Raw genomic sequence first — 21,174 nt, 5'->3', positions numbered from 1 at the left:
CTGCATTTTTTATTTAAACAGACAGATAAAATATTCTTCCAAAAACGATTTACTAATTTTAATACTGCATGTTTAAAATGTGTATGTACATGATACACATTAACAGCCTAACTCTAGGGCTCATCTCATTGAACATCCTCAAACTGAGCACAGAGGTTGATAAGCAATGCTGACACACCTTAAGGCTATGGACTATTTGGCTTCAACAGTATTCACCTGCCACATCAATTTAGATGCACCAATAGAACCATTGAAACAATGAACACGCATTTACACGGGCATTCCAATTCTGGTCTTTTGCCCAATTATTGGCAAAAGATCCGATCTGATTAGTCAAAAGACCATTTAGTGGCAAAAGATCCGAATTGGGCTGCCTGTGTAAACGCAACCATAGACTGCGCTGCAGAGGTTTGAGAATGGAAAAGGTCAAATTTATATGGAAGGGTTGTAAATTACTAAATGATATTCATATAATAATCAACTTGCTCCTTACAATATGCATTAATACATTGATTCAAATCAGGATGTCTTTAGTGAGGACCTCTCCATTACACTGGAAATAATAAGAAAAAAGATTCCCACAAATTTCCTCGCAAAGGAACTGACTAACTCCCGTGGAGTTCACCCACTGTAGCTGGGCCTAGAGCCAGGAGGTTGGTGTATGGTTGTATTTCTGTGGATGACCATTGCCATGGGTGATTCAACACATGAGCGTTTTCCTCAGTAGAGGCATATGGACTAAATTGTACATTGATGTGCTGGGATCTGTACATTTAAAGTTGATAGCAAATGCAGCTTATGAGATGAGTATTTACTCAAGTTTCTGTTATGGGTGGTTCTCATTCTAAAGCAATGCCCAAACCTGCATTATTAGAGCACATCTTGTCAACAGAATTAACATCAGGTTATGTTCGCAATAGTTTATATGCGTCTGTAATCCCCCCCTGAGCATTCTTGTAATTAAAAATATAATTGAATGTGCACTGTGGCATGGGATTGTTTGGTTTGGTGTATAGTTGGGCTGTCGGCAATTCATTATTTTATTGATCATGTGGACGATTTATTAGAAAAATGTGTCACCCATGTTCCACTCCAGCAGTGTCGAAGCCTTTACCTGAGGCAGGACTTGTCTGTTCATGTCTTTGTTTTGACTAAATCAATATTACACAGTAGTGTACTGGGACATGAAACAATAAAGATCAGAGGAGGTGTTATCTTTTATGCCCACGATATCCCACCGATGATGCTGAGCTCGGATAAAATTATCTGAGACAAAAACCTCCAATACCCCAACGGACTGTTGATGATTAACATATACATGATGACTTCACTAACTTCTTCAGTCTAGTTATTAGCAGGGTTTGGGAGTAACTGTTTACATGTAAACAGATTACCAAAAAAAACGAATCAGTTACGTTACCAGCAATTTTTTTTGTTGAAAAACTAGATGATTACTTCTTGAATTACTTTTATTTTCAGAAAGGATGTTTTCTCAATGACATTCAATTCCTCTTTGTAGTCTTCTAATGCCTCTTGAAGCGAAAGTAATCCAAACATAACTGGAAGTCATCAGATTAGGTTACTGAGTTTGGGTAATACAAAAATTAAGTTACTGACTACAATTTTGGACAGATAACTCGTAACTAACAGATTACATTTAGAAAGTAACCTATTCAACCCTGGGTACTAAGCAAAACAAATTAAAAGGGTTGCAATTGTCACAGCAATATGACTACCACATTGACTTTAGCTTCCTGAGGTGCATACAAAATGGGAGATTCTGTTTTGGGTGGATTTCTCCTTAAAAACATTGACTCATAGTTGCCCGTGAGCTGTTTCTGAAGAAACAGAATACTCACAAATTGGTTTTGCAGGTTTGTGGACTTCCCATGTGACACAGGATTTATATTTGGAACATGACTAAGCATTCCACTGATTTATCCAAAATATGGTTAATATGAAAAACACTTTATGTAACACACTGTCAGGTTACAGGGCTATGGAAACATGTGGTGAAGCAGTTTCAGTTTGTCTTAGTAGTCTGTTATGAAAGACTGGTATTCAGCAATATTGTCTCTGAATAAGATGTAGGCTAGTTTGTTGCTATTAGAGAAAGTGTCAAACATGTCTGATGTAATAGCATGGAGAATACTGTAACAGTGTCGAAAGTAGGATAGATGGCTCATCTTATGTTTTGGGAATAGTACGGCAGCTATGTTATGCACTGTAATGATGTCATCAGATAAATGGAATGTGTATCATCAAAGGAGAGCACAGTTGACATGCTGTTTTCATAAGCAGTAACTGTAACCAAATACAAGAACTAAAGCATTTTCACTAACAAGGCTAGATTACAAGCACATGTTTTTTTTTTTCAATGTGTGCTTTACAGTGTGTGTTTTGTGGTGTGCCTTTCTGGGTGACAGTACTGTTTTCTTATGTCTGGCACAAGCAGTAATGTATGTTTCCATGCCTGACATCATTGTTAGGATTATTGGAAACCTTATTCCTTTTCCAAAGCTTTTAGGCAAATAGTGCCACCCATAACAACACCCACTGCCATATATTATTACACTTGGCCTATGCCTACTTGTGAAACCGGAGAAATTACATTATAGGATAAATACAATTACAATGGGAACATTAGTCATACATTATTTGAATGAAAAATATTTAAATACATTTTTATTAATAACAAAATGCATATGTTTCTATACTTAATAACCTATAGCCTAATCTTCATTTAGTTTGTGATCTGCACAGCACGAGCACATTTTTTATGTTCTTTAACGCTCACCCTTTCACGGGCGGGACTTCCGTTCGAGACGCGGGAACTTCCGTTCAGGAAAACAATATGGAAGTGAGAACGAATCTGTTTCTTTTTGATATTCAATAGTTTTCAATTGCAACAGTCAGTCATACGTTCCATGCATATTGGAAACGAACTAACACTTAGTTGTTAATCTAACTAGCTTTTTGCCGATGTAATTGCTTGTAGCTAGCTACTAGCTAGATCACATACCGGTAAACGTAGGTAGCCGCTTTCTATAATGCTTCACAATAACATTAGATAGATAGGCTAGTAGCTACTACTTAGCCCTGTCAGTTTGACAAATGCCAAAGGTTTTAAGCACTTTTCGAGGATAAATCCGTTATCTTGATGTGAAAATGCTTTACAAATAGGCAGCCTCGATGTTGAGATGAGGAATTATTTACCGACCAGTTTCCAGGTAGCTATGCTAACTAGCTATCTGTGTGTCTGATGTTGAAATCACTGCACCCACACAGTACATGATCTGGCAGTGAGTGTACATGATGAATCGTCCCAAGCCTACAACGATTAGGCGGCCTAGTGCTGCGAAACCCTCCGGTATGTACAGTATCTAGCTATGTGTACCCACTTTACCTAACTTTTGTCAAACATACAATACTATTACAAGTCTTTCTCTTCAAAATGTTTGCATATAGGTCACCCTCCTCCTGGAGATTTCATAGCACTGGGGTCAAAGAGTGGCGGAGAGTCCAAAGCACCTGCAGTTCTCCTTAAGCCAGCGTCCACCTTACCCGCTGACCGTAAACGAGAGACTTCCTCGTCACTTCCATCCTCCTCTGGCCTGTCCGGCCTCGTGAAGCGCCCCAAGATCTCCTCTACCCCTCCTGTCAGCGCCCTAGGACGACTGGCTGATGTGGCAGCAGTGGACAAAAGGGCTATATCGCCTTCGATCAAGGAGCCCTCAGTGGTGCCCATAGAAGGTAGGAAACAGTATCAATTCAAATGTTGTTTTTTTCAGAGGAATAGGTAGTGGTGAATCCTGATGCTGTGACTGTGCATATTACTAACACAATGGTTCTCATGCAGTCCCCCCAGCAGTGCTCCTGGATGAGATTGAGAATGCAGAGCAGGATGGAAATGATGATCGCATTGAAGGGGTGCTCTGTGGAGCTGTCAAACAGCTGAAGATGAACCGGGCCAAACCTGACATAACACTATACCTCAGCCTCATGTTCCTGGCCAAGATTAAGCCCAATCTCTTTGCCACTGAAGGCATTATTGAGGTGAGATTTGAAACGCAACATTTTACAATCAGTTCCATACAATTGTTATACAGATTGGTTCATTACTTTTTCTATCTGTACGTGGACAGGCCTTGTGCAGTCTCCTTCGCCGGGATGCCTCCATCAACTTCAAAGCAAAGGGCAACAGTCTGGTGTCTGTGCTAGCCTGCAACCTGCTGATGGCAGCCTATGAGGAGGATGAGAACTGGCCAGAGATCTTTGTCAAAGTGAGAACCACTCATCATTCCTGTTGGATTTCTGTTTTTATTCTAGCTGCATTGTTACCACTCTTGTGCGCTCTTTAACACGTTCATCTTCTTTTCAGGTGTACATTGAGGACTCTTTGGGGGAGCGAATTTGGGTAGACAGTTCCCATTGTAAGAATTTTGTGGACAATATCCAGACTGCCTTCAGTACCAAAATGCCCCCAAAGAGTATGCTGCTGCAGTTGCAGACTGACACTGGCCGCTCCGGTGGAGATATCAGTGCAGGTATAGTACTGTATGTATGTACCTACCGGTTTGTTCAGGTGTGAATCCAGGGACATTGGATTTGACTCTTAATCATTACTACGTCATTTAACATTTGGCGGTAGCCTAGCGGTTAAGAGCGTTGGGACAGTAACCGGAAGGTTGCTGGTTCGAATCCCCAAGCCGACTAGGTGAAACATCTGTCTGTGCCCTTGAGCAAGGCACTTAACCTTAATTACTCTTCTGAGTCGCTCTGGTTATGAGCGTCTGCTAAATGACTAAAATGTCAACTTTCCAGGGAGCAGTCCTCACCCCTCCACCCCAGATGAGGATGACAGCCAGACTGAATTGCTGATTGCTGAGGAGAAACTTAGCCCTGAAGATGATGGACAAGTTATGCCAAGGTATTTAGGCATAGGTTACTACGTATACAGTAGCAGTAATATATCGATTGCCTGTCTGTATTGTCTGTCTGCTTCTACTTAGACCGATCAGTTTATTGGACAGTTTGTGTTCATTCACTCTTCATCTCATCGTAGGTACGAGGAGCTGTCTGAGAGTGTGGAGGACTATGTTCTAGATGTCCTGAAGGACCAGTTGAACCGCAGGCAGCCCATGGACAATGTGTCCCGTAACCTGCTCCGTCTGCTCACTGCCACCTGTGGCTACAAGGAGGTGCGGCTTATGGCTGTGCAGAGGCTAGAGATGTGGCTGCAGAATCCAAAGGTGAGAGGAGGAGTAACACTCGGCTACACACATCACCTTCACTAGTTAACAGGAATCATCATTTCATTGGCAATCGTGGTCTAAAGTGAACATTAGAGCCATCTCCTTCCAGCCTCAAATCCAGAATGTAAATGCATCTGTTTGCATGAAATGAAATCTGATAGTGAACTAGTGTTCCGTTATGTATAATGAAGCCTTTTGTCTCTGCAGCTGACCCGTCCAGCTCAGGACCTTCTCATGTCTCTCTGTATGAACTGCAACTCCCATGGAGCGGATGACATGGAGGTGATCTCCAACCTCATCAAGATCCGTCTGAAACCTAAAGTCATCCTCAATCACTACATGCTCTGTGTCAGGTCTGCAGGTCCTCTCTTATGGCCATATGATTGTTTAGTTTGGATAGTCCCCTACACATGCTTTATAGATGTTCAACTAAGTACCCAGGGGCCTCAACCACAAACCCTTACCCAAACCCTAGCTTCATGTCCTCATCCTGGTTCAAACCAAACCTCAACCCGAACAAGTTGTTGCATATCAACATAGTTGATGTGTTCAATGTTGTTAGTTTGAACATCCTATAGGGGACCATTTATATTTCAAAAGCCTTGGTGCAGAACGCTTTATTCATACACTTAACTGTGCTGTCTGGCCTTTGTTAACCAGGGAGCTACTGAATGCACACAAAGACAACCTGGGAACTATGGTGAAGCTGGTGATCTTCAACGAGCTGTCCAATGCCAGGAACCCCAACAACATGCAAGTCCTTCACACACTGCTCCAGCACAGCCCAGAGCAGGCCCCTAAGGTGAGGGAGTATTCCATGCTGACAAGACAGCTGGGGAAAATAACAAAATGTGTTACTGTGGGGAAAGTAAATATATGTGGCTCACAGTGCTCGAAATTAAGGCTTGTCCGGGGCAAATAATAAAAATATATAAAAAATGAATGTCGGACAACCAGAATATAGATTTTAATTTTCCGAATGGACAAGTAAAAAAAATCACAATATCAAACAATTGACATTCTGAGTAAATTGCCTATATTCCTATTTGCTAAAGCCTATTTCAATCAATATGTAATATTTACACAAAGCAAGAGAACACTGTAGACAGTGCTAACGCCTCGATCACACCAACAGTGTCATTGTGCAAAATGGTACGCTGCAGCATCTGGATATGTGTGCAACAAAAGTTAAACATTCACCTTGTGGTACCATTTCTGTCAAGCCGTCTACGCATACAATTTGTTGCATACGTTCGATGAATCCAACATATGCACCACACAGAACACACCGCAACTGCCTCTACAACTCAATGCTGCAAAGGCAAACGCAGCGGTCCATTGGAAAGGAATGTACTTCTGCTGTACTTAAACGCAATGATGCTGTCGGTGTGATCGAGTTGTAAGAGTCTGACTAAAGCAGCACAAAATATCCAGTCAGAATATATATATTCTTCTTTCTCTCTCGAATGTCGGATGATCTGGGCCAATAGCCAGTCTATTTATATAGAGGACACTCCGGTGTCTTATTGTTATAGAAGCCCACATTTTTCATTTCATATTAATGACTTGGCCTATTAAGCCACTCTCAGTTTAATGCATGCTAGATTTCTCCTGCCGTGCTATTTCATCATCTCAAAGTTTAAGTTGCTTTTAAATAACTCCAAAACAGGGGAGGCCTAAGGTAATAATGAGAGAGATAGAAACAATAGCAAGATATAAAGATCAAATGAGACATTTGAACAAATCTTAGTTGAGCAAAGAATTATAAGACAGAAATGCTGCATGCATGTGAGGTTGGAAACTAACTTGAAAATATCATAAAGCATTAAGTCCGATTAAAGTTATGAAGACTGTTTTCCAAACTATTCTAATAAACTATTTATATGTCCTAAAGTTGCAGATTTTAAATGGGAATAATAATGAAAGTCAGAGTCTTTGCTATTCTCAAACACAGATTTATTTTAGGCCACGGGGTGAAATTGAGCAAACAATCCCAAGATGATGAGTCAAAAGAGAACTTATACTACAGCTGATGAAAGCTTCTGAAAGAAATGATGCAGTGTGTGCAACCTACCTACAATGCATATAGTAGCCTAATAAGAGAGGAAGATGAGGGAATATATGCGAATCAGTTTGTAATTATCCAGTTCTGAGGTAAGCAGAGTTGCTCTGGAGCCCATGAGGATCACATGACCCCACATGACGCAACAAGAGCACAGCCAGCATGGCTCGTTGACTGTGTGTCACTCGCTCCATCTGCCTGCTCACAGACACACAGATGACCAGCTAGGCCTAGGCTACTACACATTTCTTTCGTGCCACAGCTCCACCTGAATGGAATAGGCTATTCGAAAAAGATTTGTCTCCCTAAATGTCTTTTGTCTATGTCACGATTTTGCTCGTCCTTCATGTAGCATGCGATCCAAATGCTTAGCAGTCTTCAAACCAGTATTAACCGTGCGACACACAGCTGTACCTGTCCTCTAATACAGAACTAGTAAAGGCCCACTACACTACATTCTGATTTTTCACAGTGACTTCAGTTTTCGGACAATTAAAACATTTAATGTCAAGCCCGGGTTCCGGGTTCCCGGGTTCCGAAATGGACCAGGATAAGCTTTATTGGCTTTGGATTGAAGTGCACGTTTTTTTTTTTCTCGGATTGATCGCACTTTTACTTTATTTTTAATAACTGAAACACAAGAAGGAGATGTTGTTTGGAAACCGCTTGTCTTAAAGCTGTTCTCTCCCTTCTGGTCCTCTCCTTAGTTCCTGGCCATGGTATTCCAGGACCTGCTGACCAATAAGGATGATTACCTGCGTGCCTCTCGAGCCTTGCTGAGAGAGATCATCAAACAGACCAAGCACGAGATCAACTTCCAGTCCTTCTGCCTGGGTCTGATGCAGGAAAGGAAGGAGGCCACCTACGTCGACATGGAGTTCAAAGTGAGCTCATGATCTTTATATTACTCCCACCTTGCCTCGGTCTCCTGTACCATTAAATAACTCACCCCCTACATAGTTATATGCCCTTCTGTGCCTCTTCACCGATGAATAACTTCTATGTGTTCTCTGTGGATCTGAGCTCATGCTCTCTGTCTGTTTTCCACAGGAACGCTTTGTGATCCAGGTGACAGACCTGCTCACATGCTCCATGATGCTGGGCATCACAGCTCAGGTCAAGGAGGCTGGCGTTGCATGGGACAAAGGAGAGAAGAAGAGTAAGTTCGTGTAGTTCTCTGGTTGTCGTCGATGTGGGCATTTTGAACATCCCTTTTGTCTGTTTCAGATCTGGATGGTCTGAGATCCTTTCAGAATAATATCGCTGCCATTCAGAGGGATGCTGTGTGGTGGCTTCACACTGTTGTTCCCACTATTGCCAAAGTGCCCTCCAAGGACTATATACACTGGTATGTGTTTGGGAGTTTTCGTGCCACTTTGGTTGTTCAAAAGGATAAACATAGGAGGAGCTAATAAACCTCCTACAGTAGTTTCTTAAGATTATTTTCATTACATGGGAAGAAGAATTTACTTGTTACTTTTCCACAGTCTTCACAAGGTGCTTTTCACAGAGCAACCGGAGACCTACTACAAGTGGGATAACTGGCCCCCTGAGAGCGACAGAAAGTGAGCATCTCTTCCCAACCTTTGTTTTAGATTTGTTTTGTCCCTGCTGTCTGTCCCTGCTGTCTGTCCCTGCTGTCTGTCCCTGCTGTCTGTCCCTGCTGTCTGTCCCTGCTGTCTGTCCCTGCTGTCTGTCCCTGCTGTCTCTCCCTGCTCCGTTGGCATCACTTATTTGTTTTGCCTCCGCCAGTTTCTTCCTGCGGCTGTGCTCTGAAGTGCCTCTGCTGGAGGACACTCTGATGCGTATCCTGGTCATCGGACTGTCCCGTGACCTGCCCCTGGGCCCGGCCGACGCCATGGAGCTGGCGGACCACCTGGTGAAGAGGGCAGCCGGGGTCCAGTCCGATGGTACAACAACTGCAACAGCAATGGGTAAGTGGAGTTGACTTACTTACAGTAGTTAACATTTTCATGAAAAGAGATGATGTTTAGGGAACTTTGTTTATTTGGCTTTACACGGAGAGGGATATTTACCTTGTTTCCTGGTTTTGCTTTTGTAGATCTGGATGTGTTGAGAGTGGAGCGGATCCAGCTGATTGACGCAGTGCTGAACCTGTGCACCTACCACCACCCAGAGAACATCCAGCTGCCTGCGGGGTACGCTGCTCTCTTTTACTGTAGTTAATCAACTTGCCAGCCAGCTTTGAGTCGATGTTCATGTTGTTTTCTGTAAATAACACGTTTGATATTTTTCAAGCTATACTCCTCCGAACCTGGCGATAGCCACACTCTACTGGAAAGCGTGGCTCCTGCTACTTGTGGTGGCCGCTTTCAATCCACAGCAAATAGGTATGAGTCTCAATCACGTTTCCCTACAAATCACCAGAGTATATATTAGAACCTTAGCCACAGGTTTTACCTTTTGTTACAATCAACCATTTATTTCTCTCCAGGCTTGGCTGCCTGGGACGGCTATCCCACACTGAAAATGCTCATGGAGATGGTTATGACAAAGTAAGTCACAAGTATGAAACGTTTATCAGTTTAAACCCAACACATACCAGACTAACTACTCAACGAACCTTATCTTTCTCCTCCCCCTTTCCCGTTACTGCTTGGCAGTAACTACTCCTACCCTCCATGCACGGTGGCCGATGAGGAGACCAAGACCGAGATGATCAACAGGGAGCTGCAGGTGTCCCAGAGAGAGAAGCAGGAGATCCTGGCCTTCGAGAGCCACCTGGCGGCTGCCTCCACCAAGCAGACCATCACAGAGAGCAACAGCCTGCTGCTGTCCCAGCTCACCAGTCTGGACCCACAGTAAGACTCCTGCTTCATACCTGCACCTTGTAGACTACTTTTAGGGACTGTTCCTAGATGCAGATTAAGTCTAGTCCTAAACTAAAAGAAGCATACTAAATGGAGAATCTCCATTGAATGGTCTTTTTAAGGCCACGGCTAGGCTTAATCTGAGTCTGGGAAACCGACCCATTTTCATTCATTTGATAATAAGTGGTAATCTTACTTGTTTCTCTTTTCTAGGGGCCCCCCTCGCAAACCCCCACCCGCAGTCCAGGAGCAGGTGAAGAGCCTTAACCAGTCCCTTCGCCTGGGTCACCTCCTCTGTCGCTCTCGCAACCCTGACTTCCTGCTCAACATCATCCAGAGACAGGTAAACAAGAGCACATCCTCTCTCGCCAATAGAAAGTATTCTCTCTGGAAGGAACTTTACAACTGTGTTCTATGTTTTCCCCAGGCCTCCTCTCAGTCAATGCCCTGGCTGGCTGACCTGGTGCAGTCCAGTGAGGGGTCCTTGGATGTGCTGCCCGTGCAGTGCCTGTGTGAATTCCTGCTTCACGATGCTGCAGATGACAACTTGCCCATCGAGGATGATGAGGAAGGAGAGAGCAAAGAGCAGAGAGCCAAGAAAAGACAAGTATGCTGCCGTTTCTCAACAGCTATCATATTTTTGTTTGTTTTGAATGGCTTTTGTGGCTAGAGAAATCACTGACCCCAGCATCTCAAAGGATACGCTTGTTACGTTTTATTTCATCCACACAAACCAACAAATGCCATTTTTTCTGTTGTCGCTCTCGCTACACCAGAGGCAACAAAAGCAGAGGCAACTCCTTGGACGGCTGCAGGATCTGCTGTTGGGTCCTAAAGCTGACGAACAGACCACGTGTGAGGTGTTGGACTACTTCCTGCGCCGCCTCAGCTCTTCTCAAGTGGCATCAAGAGTCCTGGCTATGAAGGTGCATTATAAGAGACAGGACACGCACTAATATGAGTGTTTCATTGATTTACTGAGGAGATGTATTCATCTACTTTGGCTGCTGCTGTTCAGGGTCTGTCTCTGGTGCTGACTGAGGGGGGTCTGAAGGATGGAGAGGAGAGGGACCAGCCCATGGAGGAGGACTCCAGAGATGCTGAGCTCCTGCCAGGGTACCAGTGGCTCCTGCAGGACCTCCCCAAGCTGCCCCTGTTCGACAGCGTCCGGGGCATGACCTCCACCGCTCTGCAGCAGGTCAGTGGGGATCTGGTCTAGATCGTTCGTACCAATGTGAGCCGTATTTGGCCTCATTGTCAGGTTGTAGATGACACCGAGTTTTTTGTTGTTGCTGAAGGGATGTGGTAAGAATGTGTGTTGTGTTTGTGTTTCTTCCCCAGGCCATCCACATGGAGACAGACCCACAGACCATCAGCGCCTACCTCATCTACCTGTCCCAGCATGCACCAGTGGAGGAGCAGGCGTCTCACAATGACCTCGCTCTGGTAGCCCTGACACCTCTTATCCTCAGTCATACCTCCTATTATTTACCTGGGCTGTGTGTTCAGTCGAGCACCCCGTAGCAAAACGTTTTGCACAGAGAACTAAAGTCTGTGTTCTTATTGAACAAGTTCAGGGAGTTTCAAAACGTTTTCTTCCCCACTGAACACGACCCTGTATTGCCTTCATAGTTAGATACTGAGGTGGGTTTGATTTGTGATCCTCTAGGATGTGGCCCGTCTGATTGTCGAGCGCTCCACCATCATGAACAGCCTGTTCTCCAAGTACTCCTGCCGGCCCGAGTCAGACGCTGTGCTCTCAGCCCTCATCTCCATCTTCTCCAGCTACATCAGGAGGATGAGGAAGACCAAAGAGGGAGAGGACCTCTACAGCTGGGTGAGGATTGGATCATTACGGGGAGGGGGTGGGGGTGTAACCTTAAGTTTTCTACATCTAAATGAAAGATGGTTTCAGACTGATCGTTTCATATTGGTAGACCCTTATCGATCATTTCAACTAGAGGTGCTTGCTGTTAATACAGTTGTCACTGAAATTACATTACTCCTTTGACCCTTTCTATTGAACTCTATAGTCAGAATCTCAGGACCAGGTGTTTCTGCGTTGGACCACAGGGGAGACGGCCACCATGCACATTCTGGTGGTCCATGCCATGGTCATTCTCCTGACGCTCGGGCCACCCAAAGGTATGCATCTCTGAATACCACACTTGTTACAAACATGGCCTGTCTACTGTACCTCAGTGTCTGTTTTCAGTGTATAATATGATTCATGTGTGTCTGTTTTCAGAGGAGAGTGACTTCTTCAACCTCCTGGACATCTGGTTCCCCGACAAGAAACCCCTCCCCACCGCCTTCCTGGTGGACACCTCCGAGGAGGCCCTGCTGCTTCCTGATTGGTTGAAGCTGAGGATGATCCGGTCAGAGGTCGCACGATTGGTGGATGCAGGTACGAGTCCAAACACATTTTAAATACACGCAGGTAGAAGTGTACATGGTGTAGGCCTAACGGAGTAAAATACGACCGTATATAAAAAATATCATTCTGGTATTTATGACGCAATGTCTGTCCTCTGCAGCGCTGCAGGATCTGGAGCCCCAGCAGCTGCTGCTGTTTGTCCAGTCGTTTGGCATCCCCGTGTCCAGTATGAGTAAACTGCTGCAGTACCTGGACCAGGCCGTGTCCCACGACTCACAGACACTGGAACAGAACATCATGGACAAGAGTGCGAGAGCTTGACCACAAACTATCCTACTACACTATATCTATTCCACGTGAATAATGTTTGCCTCAGTCATGTAGCTAGTGCTCATATAATTTATTCCTGAAGATTTTGTGTCTAAGTCTGACTATTTAGTGCTGACGGTATATTGTCTATTCCTGATGTTTCTGTATGTCCTGTGCTACAGACTACATGGCTCATCTGGTGGAGGTGCAGCATGAACGAGGCGCCACAGGGGGGCACACTTTCCACAGGTTGCTCAGCTCCTCTCTTCCTCCTCGCAGAGGTCAGTCAGGGAAAGGGGGACACCTAGTCAGGGGTACAAATGAATGGATTCAACTGAAATGTGTCTTCCGCATTTAACCCAATCCGAGAGGTGCGGGCGGGCTGCCTTAATCGACATCCACGTCTTCAGCGCCCAGGGAACAGTGGGTTAACTGCCTTGCTCAGGGGAAGAACGATAGATTTGTACTTTGTCAGCTCGGGATTCGATCCAGCAACCTTTCGGTTACTGGCCCAACGCTCCTACCCGCAAGGCTACCTGCCACCCCATACAGTCTCTTACTACTACTACTACTACTACGTGATTATATTTGTTTATGCCTCTCTGGGTTACATTTCTTATAAAAGTTTTGGAACAGCCCAGTAAAAACAGTTTTGGTATTTTGGGTCCATACCTGTCAATAACCCGAAGACTATGATGTTTAACCTTACAGATAGTACTGAGGTGAACAGAGCCAAAGTTACCGTGGAAACTCCTAGTGGCTCCTTGAAGATGAGAGCCAATCAGATCCCAGTGATTGGGCCTGAGGATGACCTCACCGGCATGTTGCTTCAGGTAGGAATGTATCTCTGCCTGGAGATGGATGACACATTAATACCTGTCTGAAGTCATTTTTGAAGTTTATGGAGAAAATCATTTTTCCAAAAAGTTTTCTCTCCGATTTAATCAACCATTTTCTTGAAGTTTGTCTGATAAAACAGACACCGAGGCTTTTTTTTAATCATACCTCCACAAGTAGCCTACAGTGAAGTGATTGATTATCCTAGCTGACAGAGTTGTTTGGTTAGTACTGTAGTCAGATCTACCACCTGTTTTCAGAGTGCTGACTGAGGGTCTAATACTTTTGGCAGATGTTCCCTCTGAAGGTGGACCTCCGCAGGCCCAGCCCCCCTCCCCGGCCCCTCTCCCTGGCCCTGCAGCAGGCTCTGGCTCAAGAGCTGGTGCGTGCCAGACACGGGGGGCACCCCCAGCAGGGTGGGGTGGCAGTGCATCTCCTACAGGCCCTGGCTGCCCTGCTCAGCTCTGCCCACGCCGGGGCCCTCGTCATGGCCATGAACCGCAGCCACGCCCTGTCCTGCCCCATGCTGCGCCAGCTGCACCTCTACCAGGTAGGATTGATTTACTTTGCTGTCCTTCTAAACAGTGTAACAGTGCTGCATCTCTGTCTCTCTCTGTAGCCTATATATGTGTGTGTGTTTCATCAGTCACCACTACGACAGAATGTCTGTCTTTACACCAAACAGATGTGATTGTATTGGGTTGTATTTTTAACGTGTTTTTTCTCCTTCTCTCGGTCTTCTTCCGTCTCTTCTACTCAGCGGCTGGTGTCGCAGGACGTGGCCTTCTCCTCTCTCTTCTTCAAGGCTGTCATGGAGATGATGACATGGTTGGAGAACCCGGCCGTGGAGGCGGGGCCGCTGCGGGCCCTGCTCAAGTCCTTTGCTGGACAGTATTCCCAGAAGCACCAGCTCACTGATGGTGCGTGCTCCTTATCATGTCCTTGGCTGCGTACAAAATGATACCCAATTACACATATATATATATATATATATATATATATATATTTATGATACAGACGCACACATACTTGGGCCTAGTCACAGATAGTCAAGTAATCCACTGTTAACGGTGTGACGATAACTGACTATGCCTATCCTCTGCAGTTCGTACAGGCTTCCTCCACCTGGCTGAGGCCCTGGCTTATCGGAGGGACTCCGAGGTGGCCGTGAGGGCCATAATCGCCACACTGAAGGCAGGGGAGAGATGTAACGCAGAGCCGGAACTGATAGGCAAAGGTATGGTACTTTAGTGCGTCGTTCACTCTCCCTCTCAGGCTGGAACATCAACTATCCTCACTATTTCTGCCCCAGTTTTGATGTGGTGGCTGACGTTACGCAATTTCCCCAGATCTGTTTGTTTCATTGTTTCATTGTTTCTCTGTTTTTCCTTTTGTTAACCTGTTCCTTTATGAGTTTATAAGCTCTTCTCTGAAACCAAACCAGACCAGCCGCTTCCAGTTTGTTTATGTCCAATATGGGCTCAGGTCTCCATCAAGCCCAGATGAAGGATTTTTTTTTTTTTTTTTACTTTAAACTGGTTGCGGCCAAGCTGGTGATTGAGGTTACGCAGAAATGCGATAATGGTAGTTGGTAGTTCATAGTTTTGGTGGTTTTTGGCTTGCCTCTACCATGTTTTATTTTTCCTCTGAATCACAAGATTTTTCCTGAGCTCAGCATCATGGCCAGGTTTGTTTTTGGTTTTTAACTTCTGAATTTTCCGCCGTAGCTGAGGGAACGGCACAACCATCACATGACAGCTCGTAACACTCAGTACTGTTTGTTGTTTCCAGTGTTACAGGGGCTAGTGGAGGGGAAGTCTCCGTATTTGGAGGAACTGCTGGCCTTGCTAATGACTATTGGAACAGAGACGGGGACCGGCTCTACCACCGCAGGCCCTGTTGCCATGGTGATGGCGCTGCTTCTCCAGGAGACTGAAGAGCAAGCCGTGAAAATGGAGGTGGATACAAACAAGTAAGCGTGTAAATTCTATCACGCCTAAATTCATTCAAGACATGTATTTTTGCCCTTACTCAAACAACAACATACAAATCTGGTTAACTGTGGCATTGATCTCATAGAGAACATTTTGTTTATCTCTTTATGACTTTGTGTTTTGTAATGCCTTAGAAATATTACTATTGTATGTTTAATAATCAGCACTTTGTTTGACTGAGGGATTGTATAGATTCATCGTTCATGTAGCCCGACCTTGAGCCTGTCAATCTATTCACTTCCCTTTCAGCAGCAGCTCTGAGGTGACAAAGACCTGGTCCAGCTCAGGGCTGCTTGTTGATTGGCTGGGACTTCTTGACCCTGAGGTCACATCTGTGTGTCCAGACCTTCAGCGGAAGCTGCTCTTTGCTCTCAACAAGGTAATCTCAGCAAATATTTGTGTGTGTGTGTGTGTGTGTGTGTGTGTGTGTGTGTGTGTACTCCACCACCTTACTTCATGTGGTTTATTCCAGGGTAAAGGAACTCCCTCCTACAGACCATACCTTCTGGCATTGCTGACCCATCAGTCCAACTGGACAACTCTTCATCAGTGCATCAGTGCTCTTCTCAGCAAGCAGCAAGACCAGCGGTCAGTCAGTATATCAATCCCAAATCATTACCTTCAGCAGTAGTAGTCACACGGACAGTGTTTTCCAAATAGTGAAAGTTGTATTGTAATATTCTGTAATGGTGTTGTGTATGCTGTTCTCCAGACTGGACCCATCTTCTGCTCTGGACTTCCTGTGGGCCTGCAGTCACATCCCTCGTATCTGGCAGGGCCGGGACCAGAAGACCCCACAGGTAGCACAGTACACCGGTCTAGCCCTCAAATGAGGACTTCAATTAATCCAGTCACATAACACAAAGCAGAGAACCTTGTTCCCCCTTAGCCTGACTGCTTTCAACACTTCTCTCTTGTGCTCTTGCTCCCTCTCTCCAGAAACAGACAGATACATTTGTCCTGCGGTTGAACCCGGAGGAGCTTATCAGTCTGGTGGACCTCATCATGTCAGAGTCTGAGCTCAACAGCCGTGGCGACTCCTCGCCCCCTGCCAACGCCCCCGGCAACGCCAAGAGCACCCTGGACCACACCTCCTGCTCCCTCATCCAGTCACGGCTGCCCCTGCTCCACAGCTGTTGCCATGGCGACCTGGAGAGAGTGAAGAAAGTCTCGGAATACCTCATCAACTGTACAAAGAAATGGGAAGACGGGTATGGGTGGAGTGTTGGCTCTCGGACTGACATACTTAGTCAGGCTTGTACAATGGGAATTTTATACTATTTACAGGGTGATCTGTTGCTATGTGATCTACTTTAGACAGAGACGCCCTCTCTCTGTGTCTCTCTGTGTCTCTCTGTGTCTCTCTGTGTCTCTCTGTGTCTCTCTGTGTCTCTCTGTGTCTCTCTGTCTGTCTCTGTCTGTCTCTCTCTGTGTCTCTGTCTCTCTCTCTGTCTCTGGCTCTCAACTGTCTCTGTCTCTTTCTTTCTTTCCCCCCCCACCCCATCTGTTCCTTCAGCAGCAGACATGACACTCCACAATATTTTGGTCCCATAAGGTTCAATAAAGTGCCCACAGTTCATTTAGTTAGACATATTTTTCACCCTCCCTAATTAGCCCCAGTATTGAACTTGGTCTTTGGCCTCTTTAAACCGAGCTGATAAACTTGGGGCCATATCACTAGATTACCCCCGGACGGAACAGTTGAAATTCACAGACTGAGTGTTCTGTCAGACACAACGCTGTGTGGACCAGGGAAAAGGCGATAATTAGGTCTATTGGTGTGAAATGAAAAGGAGCAGAAGTCGTGTGTTCTGTGATCTCTTTAAAGGCTCAGTGTATTATAATAAAGCCAAGAGGATTAGGGCTGCTGCTCTACACGTGCTGCCTGTGTTGTGGATTCCTGCTCCGACTTAGCTGCCTGTCAGAGATCAGGGTGCAACTTCTCTTTGCAGAAGCCAAACCTTCTTTCATGAGTCTGCCTCTGGTTATTAAACCAATTGTAATGGGGAAACTCTGGCCAAGGTCAAGCAGAAAAATTATCTATCCAATTACAATATTTTTAAGCACAGCTAAGCTGTCTTGTTCAAATAGTTGCCACTGAAAACATGGGTTGCTTAAAACCCGTCTTACAAAGCAGACTGTGTTTGTCCTTGTGTGGGATAAACATTCCCTGTGTGATAGGCATTCTCCTCACAGCCTCTTCTTTTAAGGCTCATCGCTAGATTAGCTGGTGTTTATCCCAATTACATGATGGTTGTTGAAGAGACATTGGAATCTGACTCTTGGTCAAGGTTGTTGCTGTTTATGGAAAACACCGCCAGTGATGACCAGTGAACACAGATCCTGTTGATTCGTAGACGGTCTGACGTGTAACTTTGCCTCCATCAGACGAGAGCATTGTAGTAGGAGACCATTGTGACTGTCTGCTGTGTGGAAACTGTTGTCGGATGTTTGCTAGCTGACTCCATTGTGTGTTCCTTAGTGTGATGAGTAAGCGGTGCCAGAACCTCCTGCTCCAGCTCTACCTGCACTTCCCAGAGGTCATCCAGCACGTGACCTTACCTGACGCCACCCTGAGCAGCGAGGGGGCCGCCGACGGCACCACATGCAAGGTAGACCTGACCTTCAGCTGGCTCAGTCGCTTAACTGTTTCTCAAAGCCGTTGGCTGGCACAGAAGCCATCGTGGAGGTCTTAAGGACTGATGTGTGATCCCTCCCTCTCAGCACGACGTCCTGGTTCACCGTCTGGTCACGTTGCTAGGCGATACGGGAGACACAAAGTCGGCTGAGAACCGGATGTCAGACGCTAACCTGGCCTGCAGGAAGCTGGCTGTGTCCCACCCTGTCCTCCTCCTCAGGTGAACTCCATGTTCATTAGAAACTTAGTGTTGGACATATGAATTCAATGCACCTCTTATGGTAGATTGTAGCGCCATAGCTACCTTCACTGACGTGATTTATAATCACCCTGTGAATGTTTTTGTTCTCACCTTTGCTGTAGTAAGGTGGAACGTCTGGGGAATGATCACAGCTTACCTTTCTAAACTTTCCAGACACTTGCCGATGATCGGAGCGCTTCTCCACGGACGCGTCCACCTCAACTTCCAGGAGTTCCGGAGCCAGAACCACCTGACGTTCTTCAGCAACGTGCTGGCCATCCTGGAGCTGCTGCAGCCGTTGGTGTTCCACAGTGAACACCAGAGGGCGCTGCAGGACTGCCTGCTCTCCTTCATGAAGATCCTGCAGGTGAGGGAATGAACACGGAACGCAGTCACAGATCAGCCTCAGGGTTTTCCAGTTGGTTTGGTGACATTTGCTTGTGTTTTTCTTTTTAGTGTTTGAGGTATTTGACTTCTCATAGGTGGGGAAAGAATAGATTGTTGCCACTGTTACAGCTGTGGTTGGCTGGATATCTTGACTAGATCTAATGTTTTTTCACAGAACAGTAGTAGTTCCACAAGGTCAGCTGCTTTGTGCATTAAAATAAATATCTTATTGATGATGGAGTTATTAATGTTGTGGTCCATATTCCCTGCAGAACCTCAGGAGACCTCGTATGCATCCGTTGGCCGTCTTCAGTAAATATGTGCAGTTCATTCAGAAGTACATTACCCACGATGCAGCAACAGCCATTCCCTATCTACAGAAGCATTCCGATATCCTACAGTAAGTCATTGAGCTGAGTTTAAAAAAAAATGATTATTGAGACGTTAGGATTGGCAAGACCGTTGCATTAATGTCAGTTGTTATTTCACATTGTGTGGAGCAGCGAAGGAGTGACTTGTTTTTCTCTGTTTGTCCCACTAGGGGCCTCTCATCAGAGCACCCTGACCTGCTGCTCAAGTCCCTACTGGCTGGCCTCACCCTGCCTGTGAAGACTGGCTCCTCTGACAGCTCTGCTGAGGACAGAGATGGTAAGCTTATCCGCTCGTGAAAACTTTGCCTTGAATGAAAAAACATAAGTGAATCAGAACACATCAACAATTTGGCAAAAAAAAAAAAAAAAGAGAATATATTAATTACACATTTTGACTGCGTACAGATACATACAAATCAACCATCTCGCTAATTGTGGTGTTTTTGACATGTCTCTGGGTTTCCTCCGATCAGATGAGTCGTCCTCTGGTTCCCTGCCCCTGGTCAGTATCTCAGCCTCCGTTCCACTGACTGCAGCTGACATGACCAAGTACCTGAAGAAGATCTCCAGGGGAGAAGCCATCGAAGGTCATTAACGTTTAATACGCTCTCAGGTCAGTTTAACACGTAACTTCAGGGATTTTGCTGAACTTTACCAACATTTTGCTCCCCTCTGTTTCAGATGTACTGGAAGTTCTGACCGAGGTGGAGGACAAGTCCAAGAGGAATCCTGAGATCATCCAGTACTTCACTGTAAGTTTGCCTTCTAATAACAGACCTTTATTATGGACAAATAATCCCCCAACACACTCTGCTTTGCACCACTCTGTACAGTATAAGTAAACAGGTTTTCATTGCCTTCCCTGCCCACAGAATGACCTGCGGAGACTGATGAGTTCTACTGAGGACTTGTGTCGTAACATGGCCTTCAGCCTGGCCCTGCGCTGCATCCAGAACAGCCCGTGGTAAGATCAGAATGCTGACAGGATTTCTCTGCTTATTTTTATAGGGATCTAGTTGCGCTCTAGTTGTCTGGCTGGATATTAATTTATTGATGCGTTGTCTAGGAATGTGTGGCTGCAAATGTTGCTGTAGTGGTACCTGTGAGGTGTTAACTTTAAGGAAACATTATTTTACATGAAAGACGTGTCCTAAGTAAGATGTGTGTTTTTTCGGTACTGCTGCAGTACTGCAGCAGACTTCCTGCCCACCTTCATGTACTGTATGGGCAGCGGGAACTTTGATGTGGTGCAGACAGCGCTTAGGAACCTGCCAGAATACGTGCTGCTCTGTCAAGGTATGATTGTCCCATCTTCTCAGCACTACACAGCTTCTGTGCTTGGTCTTTATTATGGAGCTAAACTCGCAAGTTGGAAAGTAAACTGTTCTGTGTTTTCAAGATGTACAAGGATTCATGCTCAAAGCAAACATTTTCTCCACAGAGCATGCAGACATCTTACTCCACAAGGCCTTCTTGGTGGGGATCTATGGGCAGATTGACACCAGCTCTATGATCTCTGAGTCCATGAAGGTCCTGCACATGGAGGCAACAACATGAGGACCCGGAGGTACAAGTCCTTCTCCTCTGACGGGAGGCAGTGTCACCATAACGTTTTTGTACTGTAGATTTAGACTCAAGTCATACACAACTGCTCTGTGCGTTTTATCCATTTGGTCATTTCATCAGGATTTATGGATTGATACGAACTGATTATTTGATTCGAAGGTAATATCAAAGTGTTCAAAAGATGGTGATAATGATTATTGTAAAAAACAAAATAGAAATAAAAATGTCACTCATGCTTGTTTTGCAGTGGTAGTGCTTCTGTTATTTTTGAAATAATGAATACTGTCTATCTCTCTCAAAAAAAAA

At 45.2% G+C, this 21,174-nt stretch overlaps 1 protein-coding gene across 4 annotated transcripts; it reads left to right on the top strand.

The window, feature by feature from the left end:
• The first annotated feature begins 2,790 nt into the window (after window positions 1-2,790).
• On the top strand, window positions 2,791-21,106 carry LOC106607338 (integrator complex subunit 1). 4 transcript variants are annotated; one of them, XM_045720542.2, is made up of 48 exons: window positions 2,791-2,860; window positions 3,289-3,370; window positions 3,469-3,753; window positions 3,860-4,056; window positions 4,146-4,283; window positions 4,382-4,547; window positions 4,825-4,930; window positions 5,066-5,252; window positions 5,463-5,608; window positions 5,916-6,057; window positions 8,025-8,201; window positions 8,368-8,476; window positions 8,545-8,665; window positions 8,805-8,882; window positions 9,070-9,251; window positions 9,380-9,476; window positions 9,577-9,668; window positions 9,773-9,833; window positions 9,942-10,139; window positions 10,362-10,491; window positions 10,576-10,755; window positions 10,925-11,074; window positions 11,167-11,346; window positions 11,490-11,594; window positions 11,818-11,985; window positions 12,182-12,293; window positions 12,397-12,555; window positions 12,686-12,832; window positions 13,017-13,115; window positions 13,546-13,667; window positions 13,964-14,221; window positions 14,432-14,591; window positions 14,777-14,908; window positions 15,463-15,643; window positions 15,915-16,044; window positions 16,138-16,253; window positions 16,378-16,465; window positions 16,605-16,876; window positions 18,148-18,277; window positions 18,390-18,523; window positions 18,719-18,911; window positions 19,204-19,331; window positions 19,473-19,579; window positions 19,776-19,889; window positions 19,984-20,054; window positions 20,175-20,266; window positions 20,489-20,598; window positions 20,744-21,106. In XM_045720542.2, the coding sequence occupies exons 2-48, from the start codon at window positions 3,313-3,315 to the stop codon at window positions 20,857-20,859; spliced, it is 6,624 nt and encodes a 2,207-aa protein (XP_045576498.2). In that variant the 5' UTR covers window positions 2,791-2,860; window positions 3,289-3,312; the 3' UTR covers window positions 20,860-21,106. The 4 variants fall into 4 exon arrangements, with proteins under 4 accessions (XP_045576498.2, XP_045576499.2, XP_014059683.3 ...); XM_045720543.2 differs by having other exon boundaries at window positions 2,830-3,030; XM_014204208.3 differs by having other exon boundaries at window positions 2,830-3,370; window positions 15,918-16,044.
• The last annotated feature ends 68 nt before the right edge of the window (window positions 21,107-21,174 follow it).

Source organism: Salmo salar, chromosome 06 (genome assembly GCF_965601325.2).
Source record: "Salmo salar chromosome 06, fSalSal1, whole genome shotgun sequence".
In the NCBI taxonomy this organism is placed as follows: domain Eukaryota; kingdom Metazoa; phylum Chordata; class Actinopteri; order Salmoniformes; family Salmonidae; genus Salmo; species Salmo salar.
The sequence above is the reverse complement of the archived record's forward strand: the minus strand, read 5'-3'. Positions and strand labels throughout refer to the sequence as shown.

What these genes read in the sequence shown, in the direction of transcription:
- LOC106607338 (XM_045720542.2), top strand. Translation starts at nt 3,313, where the DNA reads ATGATGAATCGTCCCAAGCCTACAACGATTAGGCGGCCTAGTGCTGCG. An exon ending in GGCCAGAGATCTTTGTCAAA is followed by an intron (nt 4,284 to 4,381) that starts GTGAGAACCACT and finishes TCTTCTTTTCAG; the next exon opens with GTGTACATTGAGGACTCTTT. An exon ending in CTCACAATGACCTCGCTCTG is followed by an intron (nt 11,595 to 11,817) that starts GTAGCCCTGACA and finishes GTGATCCTCTAG; the next exon opens with GATGTGGCCCGTCTGATTGT.